The 19,009-nt window shown below is 34.4% G+C and overlaps 1 protein-coding gene across 1 annotated transcript; it reads left to right on the top strand.

Annotated features, from left to right (window-relative positions):
* Positions 1 to 7: 7 nt before the first annotated feature.
* LOC145291544 (uncharacterized) lies at positions 8 to 15,282 on the top strand. The gene is made up of 3 exons (XM_080137555.1): positions 8 to 231; positions 9,234 to 9,428; positions 14,544 to 15,282. Exons 1-3 carry the CDS (start codon positions 145 to 147, stop codon positions 14,736 to 14,738), a joined length of 477 nt encoding a protein of 158 aa, XP_079993681.1. The 5' UTR covers positions 8 to 144; the 3' UTR covers positions 14,739 to 15,282.
* The last annotated feature ends 3,727 nt before the right edge of the window (positions 15,283 to 19,009 follow it).

Below are 19,009 nucleotides of genomic sequence, written 5' to 3'. Positions count from 1 at the left end.
CTGTAAACATATTAGATTTATAGTTTATCTTATAAATATTTTTGTGATTGAAAAAAGTTTTAATAAATAAAGACACCTTTACTATTTTACTGAACGATTAAAATAAATTCTTTTGTCTCCGAATTAACGGAAGTTGTCGTCCGCATGAAACGGAAGTTGGGGATAGTCAACATGGCCGGCGTTCAAAGGTATTCTACGGGACTCCTACGAATTCCTTTACCATGCGTGCAGGTAAATTCTTTTATACAGTATATTAGATTGAACATTATTTGGTGAATTTTTAGAGTAATACCTTCAGCTAAATCACTCACACAAAGAGATTCTAATTTTTTAGTCGATTACATAAACATCCTGAAAAACCTGGTCTAGGGGCAAGGTCGTATAGTACCTATTTACAATGTCTCCCCACGGGACAGAGTTAGACACCAGGGTCGTTTTTTAACGTGGAGAAAAGGCGTCAAAAAGTAAATTTTTCTCACCCGAAACTACATAGAATTTATTGCATAGCAAATAATTTTTGGTGCATATGCACTTTTGTTACTGCGCTATTAGTTTTTTTCAGATTAAATTCAAGTTTCATATGTTTTTGGTGCTAAATGCACTTACTGATTCGCGCTATTTTTTAAATCGTATTTCCAAGTTAAAATTTTATGGGGGTTGTATTACTGTACACATAGATTCGAAAAAGTTGTCAAAAAAAACAAATATATAACAAATAAATGTTATCAAAGGCAAGATAAGTTACTTTTCTACCAAACTGGATATATTTTTCGTGTTTTTATTCAATGTAACATGTTTAGGGTTTGTACTGTACACATAAATTCGAAAAAGTTGCCAAAAAAACAAATATATAACAAATAAATGTTATCAAAGGCAAGATAAGTTACTTTTCTACCTAATTGGATATGTTTTTTGTGTTTTTATTCAATGCAACATGTTTATTCAGCTCGAAAAGCATACAGTGTTTACCGATGTATTGGAAAATTCAAGATGGCGTCTGACTCTCTCTTTAACACGGTAAGTTTGGGAAACGGTGTTATAAATAATAAATTAGACAAAATACTATTAAAAAAACACCGAATATTTGTCAACTTATAGTAACATATATTGAGCGAATTTTTAACACTATTATGTCTAGTTTATTATTTACAACACCTTTTCCTGAACTTACCGTGTTAAAGAGAGAGTTGGGCGCCATTTTGAATTTTCCAATACATCGGTAAACACTGTATGCTTTTCTAGCTGAATAAACATGTTACATTGAATAAAAACACGAAAATTATATCCAGTTTGGTAGAAAAGTAACTTATCTTGCCTTTGATAACATTTATTTGTTATATATTTGTTTTTTGACAACTTTTTCGAATCTATGTGTACGGTAATACAAACCCCATGTTTATTCAGCTCGAAAAACATACATTGTTTACCGATGTATTGGAAAATTCAAAATGGCGTCCGACTCTCTCTCTTTAACACGGTAAGTTCGTTGTAAGTTGTTATAAATAATAAACTAGACAAAATACTATTAAAAAACCACCGAATATATGTCAACTTATGTCACGGTAATATATATTGAGCGAGTTTCTAACAGTAATTTGTCTAGTTTTATATTTATAGCATCTTTTCTCAAACTTACCGTGTTAAAGAGAGAGTGGGGCGCCATTTTGAATTTTCCAATACATCGGTAAATACAATATGTTTTTCGAGCTGAATAGCCATGTTACATTAAATAAAAACATTGAAAACATATCCAGTTAGGTAGAAAAGTAACTTATGTTGCCTTTGATAACATTTATTTGTTATATATCTGTTTTTTGACAACTTTTTCGAATCTATGTGTACAGTAAAAAGTGACTAATAAATATTTTAGGTGCCACAGACATGTTCCAGTCTGGGTTAGAGGAGGGTCATTCAGAGTTCACAGTTTGCCTAATTCTAAATTTATTACAATTATTATCTATCAGATATCTTATGTTTAACCAATAGTCTACAAAAAATTTATCGCTCAGTGTAGCTTGATCTTAGTGTTTTAAACTAATGAAAAATGCATTTTATTATCACTTTCTTCTAAATAAAAAAAAAGGGTTTTAGTTTAATAAAATTAACTTTTTGAAAACCTGTAAAAAAGCAAAAAAAAAATGTTTAATGCCATCAACAAAAACTCTATAAAGTGTTGATCTTATTGCATGAGTCAATGTTTATCACTTGTCAAAGACAATCTATCCGTACCATACAAAATGCAATATCTGCAAAATATATTAAAATTATTTTCTTTTTGAATTAACAAAGACTATCTTATTGAATAGTTTAAGAAATTACTTAACACAATATGAACATTTGAGAAGTTTAGGAGCATTAGGATGATTGTCTTTATCAATCTTTCACTGAATTGAATTACTGAACGTACATAGGAAAAAAAAAACTTATAAAATTGGCGGGGCATATCTCCTAAAGTAGGCTAGAAACCCTCACAAAAGTTTTTTGAGAACTTAAGCAGTCATAGATGCTATAAACAAAATATTATGAAAATTGAAGAGGACATATTTTCTCTAGACTGATCATAAGCTACATAGGTAAAAAATTCATGATTTGGGGGACATGCTTTTGGGAGAGCAAAATTTTATTTTCTACAGGTATGAGGTAAAAATAATTAGATATTTGGATTCTACAGTCCCTAAATGCTGTTTCTACTAAATTTCAGGAATATTGAATAAGTGGAAGTATTTTTTTTCTTATTTTATAAAACACTGAAATTACGTACGGTTTCATGGCATAAATTTGGAAGCAAAATATGCAAATTTTACACCCCCTTAAAATCCGAACGGTTAGGTTTAGGACCAAATAATTTAGCAAATTTTCCTAACTCATGAAGGCGAATATTTGTGCCAAATTTCAACTAATTCGGTGTCGGTGGGTGCAGATTTGAACTTTTTGCTGGTGTTTTGACATGGAATGACCCCGTACTGAAATAATGACAGAATTATTTAGGGAGCCATTCTTAAAATGGGATTTTTTTTTTTTGTTTTCAACTATTCAGTACTTTCATTTAATAATTTAATAAACAAAAGATACCATAAAAATTGAATTTAACCCCAAGTCCTATCTAAAATTAGAACAATCCTGGACACCTATCATATATTTTTGATTCCCAAATTTTTAATCCTGAAAATATAGTTTTGGTAATGCTAAGGATTAAGTACTGAAATTCAGTTTTGGTTGATGCATTGCAGACTGGAAGACGATGTCGATGCAGAAAATGCCCCTTCTGATTATTTTCCTTTGACATAACGAGAAGTTATAGCGAAACTCGTGATTTTTTTAACATAATTCATTATAAACTGTTTTTGCAAACAAAGATAAGAATATTTGCAAAAATAAACACAATACAGGGTGTTCAAAATTTACCGTTACGAGATTCTTTTATTTTCTATATTTAACAAATTATCTATATTTTGTATGTTTTTTCAGGTGTATAAATCTAAGCTATAACTGAAACTTTAGTTTTGATCAGAATGATTTACAAAAAAGAACCGCCATTGTAGAGCTATTCTGGGAAGACAGCATCTAACATAGGAAAGACCTTAAATATCAACAGAATGTTGGTCTGGCGGTCACTTAAACGGTTCAAATCAACTGGTGACATTGTTAATCAACCTGGTCAAGGTCGGCCTCGTTCTGCCAGGACCATAAAACTGGTAAAATCCACAAGAGAGAAGCTTAGGAGGAACCCAAAAAGATCCCTCAGAAATTTCGCTAAAGAGGGTAAAGTGTCAATCGGAACGATGTCTACGATTCTCCACACTGATCTCCAAACATCTGCGAACAAAAACAAGAAGAAGCAACTGTTATTTGCAAGTTCTATCGAGAGACGTGTGCAAAGAGCTGAGCTCATCTTATCTCGCATCACTGCTGGCACGCTTTCTAACTTGGTTTTTAGTGACGAAAAGAAATTCAACGTCCAACAGCATGTTAACATCCAAAATGATTGGATTTGGTCGCGTAAAACTGAAGTCGAGTTTCGAGTGGTTACTCAGAGGCAAGGTGCCGCCTCAGTGATGGTCTGGGCAGCGGTAACAGAGACGGGAAGAAGTCCCCTCGTTTTTGTGGATGATGGCATCAAATTGAACCAGAAAAATTATCGCACATCCATTCTTGAGTCTGCATTGTTGCCCTGGGCGCAAAAGCATTTCAAAAACAGGCGTTGGTCATTCCAGCAAGACTCTGCACCTGCTCATGGAGCGAAAAAGACGCAGGAATGGCTGACAGAGAATGTGCCTGCTTTTATCTCGAAGGAAGAATGGCCTCCATCATCTCCAGACCTGAACCCACTGGACTTTGCAATCTGGTACATCTTGGAGAGCAAAGTCTCAGCTACACACCACACCAGTTTGGACGCTCTGAAAAAGAAACTGACCAAGGAATGGGAGAACATACCCAAACGAGTCATTTGTGACTCCTGCAGCGCATTCTCTAAACGTTTGCAACAAGTTGTGGATTCTAATGGAGGTTATATCGAGTAAAAAGTTTATATTTTCATTACCATATTATTTTATACATTTCAATTAATGTAATTATAATTTTTTTGTTTATTAAATACAAGCAAAAGCCTTTGTAACGGTTATTATTGAACACCCTGTACATTTTCACTGCCATCGTGGTTGTTGTAGTTTGATCTGCTTTAAGTCGCAGTCTGGTCCAAACGTGCAGGCCTCTCTCCTTTATCTGGGGTTCACTGTCGACACCTCTACTGTTGCCGAACATACAAAAATTGAACAAAGGAGTCACTTATGATGACATGCCACATGAAAAATTTTGAGTCAGCAATTTTATGAAGAGAAAAATTATTACTTGATGTGTTACAAGAAAAAGTGTCTCCTTTTCTTGTAAATAAGAAGAACATTAGATAAGTGAAAATGAGATTGGGATAGACCGAGATTCGAACTTTGTAAGCAAGGTTCAGAAATAGGTTCAGAAAGTAGAATGTTAGAATTTTGCATTGTTCAATTTCATATAAAATAGTTTAGATATGTTTGTTTGTAGAAAGAATTTAATTGTTCATTTCTTTTTATGAAAACTGAATTAAAATAAGGTCAGCTAGAGAAGAACGAACAATAGCAATTTAAAAACACATTGAAAAATAGGTTAGTGAGAATTCTTTGTTGCAGAAGTGTGTTTTCGAAATTTATGTTTAAGCCACGTGAGTTGATCACGTTTAGAGACACATATGATGTCATAGTAGAAAGGGATTCTCAATAATAGAAGAGGATTAGCAAATGAGTTGAGATGGAGACAGTAGAGTCCAGATCGAATACCAGCAGAGTTGGTCGGACAGAGCTGACATGATCAGAGGAGGGTCCCTCAGAGGTGAAGGGGTGGAACGTTAAACATGTAGAAGCGACTTTGAATTCCTTGATGTCATCACCATTCAACCAGTCGATCCGATAATAAAGAAGTTATCATGTTTTTGTAAAACTGTGTCGTGTCATCATTCAACAGCAAAAGGTAATGTGTGAAACATCCTTATATGAACTTTGTATAAACCCATCCTAAGTAATGCCCCTCTCCATCATAAGTAATGACTGTCCTCTCCTGTGTTAAAAGAACTGTTCACCCCCCCTCCCTCCTCTCAATATATGTTATAAGAAGAAACGCTCCAGACGTGTATAAATGTATCTTCCCCTCATCAATATGAATGTCCCCATCTTATCTTTTAGTATGAAACCCTCAGCTATACAACAGATGCTGAAAAAATATGACCATTAGGATATTTGCAGAACTTTTGAAAAATTGCATTTTCATGCCATTAGGTGCTTCATTTTGTTTGTCCCTACCCTAACACAAATCTAACCTGATTCTGCATTCGTGTGCTTTAATGTCATCTGCATTTTGACATTTTTTTTTGATGCCTTTAAATTGTAGATTGCTTCAGTCATTTTTGGTCTGTTCGGTAAATGACAATCAGAAACGTGCCAATACGAGTTCTGTTCATATTGTTTTGAGAGCACAATGATTGTTGCTTTGTACTTCTACTAAAATAATTTCTAGTTTTCGAACATGGAGCACCGAATGAATAACAAACCTATTTTAAAAACAAAACAAAGGAAGCATTTATTTCAGCAGCAGAAAGTTGGACAGTGTTTGGTTTGAAGAAAGAAGGGATAGAATGTTCTATGGTTGTGTTGGTCAGATAGCTCTTCTTTGTGGAGTCCTGGGTTGGCAGCAGATACCTTCTATGAAAACTGTTGATGCTGCAATGTAATGTGGACAGAGGAGGGAGAAAGGTGTCTGGATTTGCTTCTGGTTAAGTTTTCTCTGCTCTCTGATCACTGTTCTCAAAAGGGGCTAAAGAGTTTCTTAGGGGACAGATGAATCAAGGCGCCCTGCCAACTGACTTGTCAGTGTGTGGCTGAATAACTCAGTGGGGGGGGGCATTGATTTACAAGAGGAAATAGGCCTTTATATGTGACTGCTATTAGGTTGACAAGAACGTTCTTGCAGAATTTTTAATTTTGAGTTCAAATGATGTATTTTCAAATAAGTTTACGTTATAAACCCATATATCTATACGCCTATAAATTTTTTTTTTTTTTTTGTGTATTAGCATATTAAACCCCCCCTTTTTTTTTGTGTGTATTAGCATATTAAACCCCCCTTTTTTTTTGTGTATTAGCATATTAAACCCCCTTTTTTTTCCCATTTACTAGCAGTTCAGCCCAGCTTTGCTTGGGCCCTATGTACTGTTCATAACTTTATGTGTGTATGTATATATTAAAAAGTGTGCGTATGTAAAGTTTTTCTATATAATAGATTTTCTTAACTACCATAGAGAAAAGTTAGCAGAGGGAAAATGTTTTTAAAGTTTACCCCAATTTTGACCCCTTAAAATTTATTGTTTTGGGCTCAAATCAAGTTATTAAGTTAGATCCATGTCCAAAGAACCTATATCTAAAATTTCAAGTGTTTGGACCCAAAATTGGTGGAGGAGTTTGGTAGAGTTCTCAAAGGTCAAATCATTGAACTTTGACCCCTTAACAGCCATATTTCTGGCTGAAAACCGATCAAAAAGATTTTCCCAAATTTCATTACTCATTATGTCAAACCTCGAGTCTGTAGAACGAAAATTGATAGTTATTGTGTAGGGAAATGTACACGCACACACAAACATTTTCACTTTTATAGATTTAAAAAGAACATATAACTTTGTTATATATGGGACGTGGAATTGCATTCATCTGCAAAAGATGTAGTTAATTTGCATATTCTTTTAAACATTAATTTTGATCAATTCCCTATTAATTTTTTCGGCTTTCTTATGGGATGATCATCTTTAGTTAATTATTATGTGTAATTATATTCATGCAGATATTCTACATGATTTATACTTTCGTAATATTTATGTAAAAAGGTTATAGTAAATACAAACCTCTTTCTATATATATTTATGTATGTATATATATTTGTTTAAAAAATTTTGCCTACCAAACTCCTGTGTCAGTTTTTTTTTTCTACAAACATGAAACTTAATATATAGGATATTTGAACTCATGCAAAACTTTATATCTGGGTTTTAACCGGGGGAAAATGGTGCAAAAATGTAAAAAAAAAAATGGAATTTGGTAGGTGATGATCGAATGACGACATTCTAAATATGCATGCGTACGTGTCATGTGAGGACATCTTTTCTTCTTAAGATATAAAGAAATTACAATTTCGTACACAAAAGAATATGAATTAACTAAACATCATAATTAATAAATATAATATATAATGAAAATATTTATTGATATAATTAAATATTATAATAAAATAATACTTGAAACATTATATAATAAAATGAAATCTAAAATATAATACAAAATAAATATTAATAATATATAAATAAAAATAGTATATAAGATAATATAAATCAAATTACTTTAATATTGGAAAGTGAAAATATCGCTAAAATCGATCTAGAGACTTTTAAAATAGAATTGGCAAAAGTATTCTTTTTCGTTGGTTCCAGAAGGTTTCTGGAACCTTCTCCAGCATTTACTATAAATAGAAGTATATACATTTGTAAAACCAGTTATTGATTTGTACACCAAATGAAAAATTTGGAGGCGACCGTTTAACTAAAAATCAATTTAACTCCAGCCACAATCGAGAACTGAAACAATCCCTGGTCATAAAAATAAGCCAACTGAACATCAAGCTAAACAAACCACTGCAAACAATCCACAATGAACAACATATTGGTAAATATAGAATTTCTTGAATTTTGATATTGACCAAAGTAAAATATATCTGGAAGTTATTTTAGTATTTCTAACTTATAGTAATAGCTAAAACCTTTTTATTACCTCCCTTAGATCCTTTATCTTAAATTAAAATAAAATAGTCGGTCGTTACTTTGTTTACAAATAAACTTTTTATAACACACATTTTCTCTTTCTTTTATTTAAATATGTGTTGCTGTGAATAGCTCTAGACACACAAACACGTAACAATAACGTAATAGCTATTGGTTCATGTTCTAATTTTTAGCCTTGCAGCAAACATGTCTCCCATAGCTCACGTATTAACGTCAAACGGAAAAGTAAATTGCAAGCTAAACATTTTGGTTTCGATTCTCAGTGGTGGCACACAAATCATTTTTTTTAACTTTTTAAATCATTACTATATATTAATAAATACGAAATCTGCATTAATCGAAATATCATGTTTAAGCGTATTTTACAACCGGGCAATGCTGGGTGGCCTGCTAGTAATAATTTTTTTATTTTTTTATTTTTATTCTTATCTTTATTTTTTTTTTTTAAGGGCTCTTTTTGTATTTTAATTTCGCTACCTTAGCAATGAAGAAGTTGCCTTTTGTTTTTGCATATAAATGCATTGTCTCTTTTATAAACGGGACATATTTTACCTTATATTTTATTTTTTAAATATTTACACGTTAAAAAATATTATGTGCATAAAAAGTTATCCATGGACCACATGTGTTTCTAGCTATCAGTTGTTGTCAGCATGATTAAATTTTTTGACGTTCAAACCCCTGACAATTCCTTACGAAGGTGAAACTTAGCTCTACTCACATATTGAGCACTGTTGAAATAAATACTGAAATATACCTCCCCATAACATTTGATGCAAACACATGAAATAATGTATTTTTTAACGTACCTCAATCTGTCATCATTATTATATTAGTTTATTACCAATTTTTTTTTTTTTTTTTTTTTTTTTTTACAAAGGTTATCCAGACTCGTGGCATGCGGCCAGAATCAATTGATAAGGTTCGACCTCATCCTGAAACACCAAGGTTCCAGAATGAATTCAGCCCTGATGGCTCACCCAAAGGAAAGATTTATGACAAAAAGCCATTTAAAATAATGTTGGAGGCGGGGAAACGTTACAGCTGGTGCACTTGTGGTCACAGCAAAAAACAGGTAGTCATTTCACAATGTTTGTGTTTGATGTTAAGTCAGTGTTATTTTTATTATCCTTTATAGTTTAAAGTAGGGTTACGGAATAAACTCTTAGCCCCCTACCCCTCCTGATTTCTAGTAAACCTCTAAATAAATAAATAAAAAAAAAATTACTATGAGACAAAACTATTACGGACATTGTAGCAAGAAAAGAGAAGAACTCAACAGCAGCAATTACAGTTGCTCCAATGAAACGAAAAAAAGAGACAGACAACCTCTACACACCATGTTCCTTACTTTTGCCCCTTCTCATTTGGATTTTTGTGTCCGTAACTTCATATTCTGACATGTAATTCTAATTTCTAATATAATTTTCTATTTCTCTGCTTAATGCGTTTGTGGCTTTATTTGGAATCCCATGTGTAGACTGTACTGCACTCTTGGATTTAATCCTTGTGGTTTGATGAACGGATGACTATAAATGTTGCTTCTACCTCTGTTTGATATGCTTCTCAACTTCGTCATCCCACCACCATGTTACCCTATACCTTGGGGACCGATTTGTTCACCCACAAGTCTAGTCTGTTATCTCCAACACTATACGTTTCCAATTTTTCCACATCACTGTGAAATAGATCTGGTAACTGAATGTGCAATCACTTAGTCTCTGCATTCATGGGACGAAAGAATGTCCTTGTTATACGAGACAAAATACATGGTGTTGCCCGGGAGAAATAGTAGTTATAATACAGTATCATATTTGGAAGGTGGTTAGGGTTAGTCAAGCCAACATGTTTCATGTGTTCTTCATTCAAGCTTCTTATTTTTCTTGTGGGCTCACTTGCCAACTGCAATCCCATGCAGAGGGGTAAAATAAAAAAACAAATGAAAACCATGCCATCTGTAGACTATGGTTGGTGACCCATGATGTTTTAGAACAGGATCCTTTGGTATTTACTTTGGCTAGAGGGGAGATTGGAAAGGTGCGATCTAATCATGTCGTGTCGTAGTATCTATAAGTTCGCAACCATATTATTCAAATCTGATTCTTCCAAAATTTAAAACCTTATTTCGCCTTTTTATTTTTCCTCAAATAGTTACTTAAAGACAGTGGCTGAGGGTCAGTTGTGTTGCGAACAAAGATTACCAATGCCAAGGAGTAATATTTTCAAAGAATGATGTCTTCTGAAAGCAGTGTCGCTGGTGGCGTGCTTCATTTTCCTGTTCTTGAGTAATGCTGACAATCTTTGTGGAATTTCCTTTTAAAAGTAACGTCATCCTTCTTATATTAGTTTGCTAGCCTGGTGTTGCTTGGGTGTTTGAAGATGTGTGTTGAGAAAAAAACAAGTGGTAGTAGGTAGGCAGGCAGGCAGGCTCCAACCCATATTGCAAAGGATGAAAAGAATGTGAAAAAAATGTGATGTCTTTGCCATTACATCCATCACCAAACTGGAAGTGGCAGAGGTTTAAATTAAGGCTTATCAATCGAAAAGAGGTGATGGCTTTTGAAAATATCGTCGAAAAAAGCGATCTCTCCTTATAAAGTGCCTAGTTGAAGGTAAAGGAATTAATATTTTTAACCAGTTTTTTTGCTATTTGTCATCCAAAGGGTCGAGCTTCAAAATGATAGCAGTCTCGTGAAAATCCGTCGCCTTTGTTGAAAGTTTTAGACAGATGTACAAACAAACAAACATACATACATTTAAACAGACAGGTGAGATTTATATTATAGATTACCAATTTTTTTTTCCAAAGGTTAACAAAGGTAATGCAATGTTTTCCAATCGTGTTGTCTGAAGTAATTTATTCCAAAGACAATATACAGGATGGAACGATTAAATTGTGGTCTTAAAGAAAACAACACTACAGCTATATTTTAAAACTTTTATTGAAAAAATCAATTCAGGTAACTTGATTATGTAGTAGAGCTGACACCTATTCAATGTAGCCACCTTCAGCCTCAATCATTGCCTCGATACAGGTATGGAACTGGGAGCATGCCTTTTACATAAGCGCCGCAGGAGCTCGGCGAATACTCGGCAGATGACGGTGAGCAGGCTGATTTTGATGTTGTAGGAGATCATGTTGGTGATGTTCTCGCCGTATGACCAAACGTCCAGTGGGTTCAGGTCAGGGGAGGAGGGGTGGCAGTGAGAGAAGGGTACAAAATTGTAGCACTTTTTCTGAAGCCAAGCCTGGGTTTCTTTGGACTTGTGGGCCGGTGCTGAGTCCTGCTGCATTAAATCGTCCAAATTTGCATTTTGGGGGTGCTGGCAATAGTCCTGTTGTCATAACTTGAATTTGTAGAGAACATGAGTTGTACAGCGGCACATCTCTGATCTCACTCATTGAACATTGTGTCACTTTCATTTTTGACAGCAGAGTATTCTAGAACTATAAATAATTATCCTAAATATAGAATTATATTCAACAACCTTATTTGGCATTAAATAACCTGTAGATGGTTGATGTGCTGTAAAACCAAACCAAAATATCCGCAAAACATTTTTCCTGAGGATAAACTGTTCTTGAGTTACAAATAACTGGTTGATAAACTGTTCTTGAGTTACAAATAACTGGTTGATAAACTGTTCTTGAGTTACAAATAACTGGTTGATAAACTGTTCTTGAGTTACAAATAACTGGTTGATAAACTGTTCTTGAGTTACAAATAACTGGTTGATAAACTGTTCTTGAGTTACAAATAACTGGTTGATAAACTGTTCTTGAGTTACAAATAACTCGTTGATAAACTGTTCTTGAGTTACAAATAACTGGTTGATGCTGTGTCTCAATTTTTTCATCTGGTATTACTGCCACATCACGCAAACTTTGTGTCTTTACCAACAGATGATCTACCTAACAAAATGGCTTTCCATTTATTCAAAAACTGTATTTGCAACCAACATGTCCGTGGCAAAATTCTAAGATTCTTTCTTGTTCCGTATTCCTATTATCATATCCATTTCCTCCATGACTGCCCTCAAAATCACTGGAAATCTTAACATGACCATTCAAATCTCATACTATAGCAAGTATTTTCTTCTCACCAAGCTTACTACAAACTGTAATTATCATGTCATAAAACTCCTTTTTCACGTCTTCACTAAAATCACATGATAGTGCATAAACAGATATTGCTGCGGAAATTGTCTCACCATCCATCAACTTCAACAGAATAATTTGATCACTTACATGATTGATTTCAATCACTTTACCCATTTGTCTGATGTACCAGAATTTTTTCCTTTTTCTTTTCATGAAAAAAACAAAACAAAGACATGTTTTAAGTTGCTACATTTTAAAAACAAGCTGTGATGTCTCCTTCAAAAATGTGTGGATAATATTACATAGCAATGTTTTAAAAAAATATGGTTTCTGTATATCTCATACTTTAAAATGTATCACAGAAATTCTTGTAATCTTTATGTTGACGAGAGATAAATACGATTATTTCTCTAATTAATATTCCACGCGGCTTTGTAATTAGAACAATGATTATAAATCAAAGTTTTTTTTTTTTTTTTCAAACATAATCCAAAAACTGAGGAATATTTTAGTATGTATTTTGGTTAATTAGCATATATAAGAAAAAGCCTTGGGAAAACAAACGTTGATTAACTTCTGGTAACAGACCAACGAGTATATTAGAGAAAACGATTATGTTAGAGATGTGGGTAACATCACAGCTGTAACAAGAAATTGCGTTAGGATGAAAAATAAATCTTTTCTTAAAACCTTGAAACAGAAGTTGAATTTTTTTTCTTATTTTTTGTCTCCTTTGCGACTGAGTCTACAACGTGTTGGGTCATATGTAATGTTACAGTATAATTTATTGTTAATAATAATATTCGTTTTGAAATGAAAAATGCTTGACAAGTACTCTTTATTCTTTCATAAAAGCATAATTGCAATTGTGAGTTATTCTTTACATAAAATGAATTCCTCTCTTTCTTTCTTTAAACTTGTAGCAATTTCCATGTTATGTCTTCATATCGTGTGTATATTGCAATAATTTATTTTCATCTGAAGTATTTAATATATCCTGGAGATTCGTCTGATTTCTTAAATAAATTTCATGTTATTGGATCGCCTGGGAATACAGGGTGGAACGATAAAGTTGTTGGCCTGAAGAAAACAACACCACAGTTTTATCTTAAAACTTTTTTTTGAAAAAAATTAATTTAGGTTTCTGAAGCCAAGCCTGTATTTCTTTGGACTTGTGGGCCGGTGCTGAGTCTTGTTGCCACACCCAGGGTCTGTCAGCGGCCACCTGATTGCATCAAGGGATCACCACACTCTTCAGCTCATCCAGATACACTTTGGTGTTGACTTTCAATTGGTTGGTTGATTGTTTTTGTTTTACAGCATATCAACCCTTTTCAGGTTATTTAATGCCAAATCCAGTGATTTTAAAGAAAAAGTTTTTTAATAGAATATATATATATATATATATATTTTTTTTTTTCCCAAGCTGGTTTCTATTTAACCCATAGTTGGGATCCTAACAGTTACTACCACTCTGGGTCACAGTGGACCTAGGAGCAATGGCAATTAAAGGGTGGCTCCACACTCCCCAAAACCCACAAGCTCGGACCTCACCATCGAATATAGTTTAAGGTCATATCCAGGATCTCAGCTTTCAAGCTGACTTCGAAAATGTGAGGTGGCATGATGTGGCCCTCACTTGAAACCACACTAAAGACCATAACTATGGTTGAAAACTTTGTTTTCATCACCGTGGGAATGTCCCTGTTATTCATGACAATACAGTGATGCATTTTGAGGGTGCTGGCAATGGTCCTGTTGTCATAACTTGGACCAGTAGAGAGCATGTTGTACAGCGGCGCATCTCCAATCTCGGTCGTCGGACATTTTGTTACTTTCAGACATGATAGAAGGCTCCTATTGCTTTTGGGATTTGTACACAACTGGCCAACTAGTAGATGGTCTGCAGTAAAAACAGAAAACCGGTTTTCATTAAATGGACATGAAATGATGTCGTCTTTTCCAGGACGACAATTTTATCGTTCCACCCTGTATAGTGATTGCTTTTGTTCTTTAACTTAAACTTTTCCATAAATAAAAAAAAAATATATATAAATATTTTAAATTTTAGTTTATTTCTATTTGTAGCCATTTTGTGATGGTTGGCACAAAAGACTGGAAGGAACAGCTTTCAAGAAAAGTAATTTGAAGAAATACGTCCCTTTGAGGTTTGTAGTCGACGAAACAAAAGAATATTGGTTGTGCAACTGTAAACAGACTGATGACCGGCCTTTCTGCGATGGCACACATCGAAGAGAAGATATACAAGCAGCTATCAGATAGAACCTTCGGTGCTTCTGTATTACAAAAACGAAAAAATATTGAATTTCAAGTGAAACAAATGGAACCTACGTAATTGTCAGGTCTTAAATAGTAACATGTCCAAAAATTATGAATAACGATAAGGCAGAAAAAAAATTATTAATGAAAAAAGAAATTTGTAAAAGGAAGCAAAATCATTATGCTTACTAAAAAGTTGTTGGGAGATAATTAAGTTCTGTTGCTTACGTCACATGATGAATATAATTGAAAATGTCGAAGAAAACTTTATCAAAAGTAAACATTATCAAAAACAGTTTTTCATTAATTTTCTACTTTGTTTTCTGTAATTTTTGGATATGTTACTATTTGACATGATAATTGTGTAGGTAGCATTTGTTTTACTTGAAATTCAATGTTTTTTTTTGTTGTAATATAGAAGCAACAATTTCAATCTTTTTGTTGTAATATAGAAGCAACAATTTCAATCTTTTTTTTTTTTTTTACTGTAAAGAATGTTGTCTGGTGTCAAATTTGTGGGATTAAATATTTAGAAATAATTAGCCAAGTGCGTTTTCTCTTCTTTTATTTGCTAATGAGTCATCAAGGCTAAAAGCTGCAATTTTTATTCGCTATCGAATCAGCACGTATCGAATCAGCACGTATCGAATCAGCACGTATCGAATCAGCACGTATCGAATCAGCACGTATCGAATCAGCACGTATCAAGACTCCAAAAACCATTCTAGAACATGGGTTCATGAGTTTTTCAGGTGGAGGTAAGTCAACACCGTGAAGATTGATAACAGTGGTTAAAACTTGGCAGAATTTTATTAAACAGGAGGACGGTTCAACAAGAATTTAACATTAGACTTAAAAACAAGCATGTTGTAGTCAACTGGAAAGCAACGCCATTGTATTGTGTTCCACAGATGGGTAGAGTTTGGAAATAATCTTAGCTCATGTTATTTTAACTTGTTTAGTTTTAATTACACAGAGGAAAAAAAGGAAGATCATTTACAATGGTTGTAGCTAGACAAGTTTTTGTGGAGGAGGGAACCAGAAACTGGAGATCAGTCGAGTATCTGCCATAAAAAAATTGATAGAGTAGAAAAAGACTAGTGTAGCGGGGGGGGGCTTTTGAGTGTGTGTATTTTTTTTTTTACACGGTGGTCACCACTTATCAAGGCCTGGAAGCCACTCAGGGATAAAGGTTATTGCAAGTACATTACGTTAGTGTGGAGATTTAATGAAGTGTTTACTTAAGAGGGTGGTTCATTAGGAATTTGTTAACGTTGGACTTGAAGACATCCAAGTTGTAGTCCGGTGGGAAGCAGGCAGATGGAACAGAGTTCCACAGGCGTGCAGTTCTAAGAAAGAAGCTTTGTTCATGGAATCTACGTTTTGATTTAGGCACAGATAAAGAGTGGGGGAAATTTTACACAGTGGATTCAGCTAGATGGGTGTTTTTTGTGAAAGATTGGCGAGGGGGGGGGGACCAGATATTATGTGTTTCTTTGTATGCAATTTTGATACGCCTAGTGTGTGTGTGTGTGTGTGTGTACACATATATACGCGATAAAGTTCACAAGCAGAATGGCATTACCATCTACTGAATTAACCAAAAAATAATGGAGACTTTTAAGAAAATCAACAAGTTTGCTCTTTCTAACAGGGTGATACTTAATGACCAACATTTTTAAATATAGGGATTTTTTTTTTTTTTTATATGGTAGTCTCCACTTATCAAGGTCCGGAGGCCACTCGGGGATAAGATTTATTACGTGTGCAGTAATCAATGGGATAATATCATAGTAATTGTTAGTAATGGAGATTTGATAAAATGTCTTACTTAAGGGGGCAGTTCATCAGGAATTTGTTTATGTTGAACTTCAAGACATCCAAATTGTAGAATGTGGAATCTACGTTTTGGTTTTGGTACAGATAAAGAGTGGAGAAAATTTTTGACAGTGGTTTCAGCTAGACGGGTGTTTTTCGTGAAAAATTGTCGAGGGGGGGGGACCAGAGATTGGAGCTCAGACGAGCACCTGCCATGGAAATAACGATAAAACAAATAAAAATATTAATGAAAAAAAAAAAAGAGAAGTTTTTGTGTGTGTGTGTTGTCTTTTTAACTTATGTTTTGAGCCTTAAAAAACGGATAGAACTTCTGTGACAATATATTTCATAGGAAAATTGAAATATGTAGATTATGAAATATGTAAATTAGGAAGAGAGTTGGGCCCAGGATGGACCCCTGAGATGGTGGCGCAAAGAATAGGGGACAATTTACTTCAATTCCAAAGAAAAAAAAAATGCAATGTTGCTTTAATTTGAAGAATGTTTCATCTAAATTTTTTATTTATTTGAAAAAAACAAAACAATACGAAACTTTTCTAAAAATCCAATGTTGCTTTCATAACATAATTTGCAGACATTTAAATGTTTTTACATTGATACATTTTTATACAATGTTTTGGTTTTCAACTATTTTTTTTTTTTTTTTTTTGAAAAAAAAAAACTTATTTGCCGTACTATTTGGCCAAGAAGAAATTGGGGTTCTCATCTCCTATGCCATCCACATATTGCAGAAGTGGAACTATTTCTAACAAGAAAGGAAGCAAGACTGAGACAGAGATTGAATAATTTTTAAAGGATAAAAGAAAGTTCAGGTGACAACAAGAATTGAATCAGGACCGGAAGCCATTGACTGGTCAAGATCATAAAAAACCTTAGCAACCATCTTCAGAGTGATGATGACAGTAAAAAGTTTGACCAGTCTTCAAAGGAAAATCAGAGTCATTAATCAGGAAGAACAGCACCAGAGTCATTAATTCTCAATATCTCTATACCTCATTCCCTATCACAGACGGTTACATTTCCAACATGTTTCCCTGACCAGCAAGAACAACACGCATCATTTTTAGATCTGTTTCTGACCACAGTCCCCAATGATTGCGTTACGAATGCCCACAGCCCACTTGGAAATGCTGATCATGTAGTGATGATAGAAACTCTAGAGCCAAAATGGAAGGGCTATTACTCAAAACGAGATATTATAAAAAGGCTGACTGGGAAGCCATCAGGGATCTCATCAGAGATGCCCCATGGGGAAATATTTTTTCTCTTCCTGCTGAACAGTGTGCACATCAGACCACTGAGTGGTTCAAAACAGCAATTGAAGCATATGTTCCCATATAGTTTTATAGCAAGCCCCACTCTCCCCAATGGTTTACTTCTACCTGTGCAGCTGCCATCGCGCAAAGGCAGCATGCGTACCGCAGATTTAACCGACATAAGTCCAATTCAAACAGACGAGTATATAGAAGCCAGAAATAACTGTAAGAAAGAAATAGCAACAGCTAAGAGAGAATTTACTGAAACCACCAAAAAACGCATCGAAGCACAGAAATTAGGAACCCGTGACTTCTGGAAAATCTACAACAGTGTAGTAAATAATGGGCAATAAACAATTCCCCCACTAACCAACAATTATGAGGTTGTTTGCTCAGCAACTGAGAAGGCTAACATGCTTGCCAGTCGGTTCACCTCCAACTCCACACTGGACCCTGAAAACCACCCACTCCTTGACTTTCCTTTGCGGACAGACGCCACACTAGACAATCTGGAAATCACCCCTTCTCAGGTACATGCCATCATAAAATATCTTGACACTTCAAAAGCATGTGGACCTGATCTCTACCCGGCTGGTCTATTAAAGTGCTGCGCCGAAGTAGCGCCAGTTCTCTCCAAACTTTACAACAAATGCCTTAATGAATCTTGCTTTCCTGCCTGCTAGAAAACTGCTTCTGCGGTACCAGTTTTCAAGAATTCTAGTGAAAGAACTGACCCAGTAAATTACCACCCCATTAACCTCCTCCCACTTTTTGCCAAAATATTTGAGTCCATAATTAACCAAGCTCTAGTCCATCACCTTACAGATGCTAAACTTCTGAACGACCAACAATATGGATTTAGGCCAGCCTATCCTAACTAATCTCTGAGCGTACATAACATTCACTTGACAAAGCAGGAGAGGGTAGAGCAGTAGCTCTAGATATATCTAAGGCTTTTGACAGGGTATGGCATGAAGGTCTTCTCAGGAAAATCACTCATACGGTATTACTGGAAGAATCTTTAACATAATTAAATCCTTCTTAGATAAGAGAAAAATCCAGGCTGTCATCGATGGTCGTACATCTAAACAATATGATATAAATGCGGGAGTGCCCCAGGGTTCTATCCTTGGACATCTATTCTTCCTAATATTCATAAATGACCTCCCTGACAAAATT

Source organism: Euprymna scolopes, chromosome 12 (assembly GCF_053919585.1).
Source record: "Euprymna scolopes isolate OS-2025 chromosome 12, ASM5391958v1, whole genome shotgun sequence".
Taxonomy (NCBI): Eukaryota; Metazoa; Mollusca; class Cephalopoda; order Sepiida; family Sepiolidae; genus Euprymna; species Euprymna scolopes.
The sequence above is the reverse complement of the archived record's forward strand: the minus strand, read 5'-3'. Positions and strand labels throughout refer to the sequence as shown.

What these genes read in the sequence shown, in the direction of transcription:
- LOC145291544 (XM_080137555.1), top strand. Translation starts at nt 145, where the DNA reads ATGAAACGGAAGTTGGGGATAGTCAACATGGCCGGCGTTCAAAGGTAT. An exon ending in TTCCTTTACCATGCGTGCAG is followed by an intron (nt 232 to 9,233) that starts GTAAATTCTTTT and finishes TTTTTTACAAAG; the next exon opens with GTTATCCAGACTCGTGGCAT. An exon ending in GTGGTCACAGCAAAAAACAG is followed by an intron (nt 9,429 to 14,543) that starts GTAGTCATTTCA and finishes TTCTATTTGTAG; the next exon opens with CCATTTTGTGATGGTTGGCA.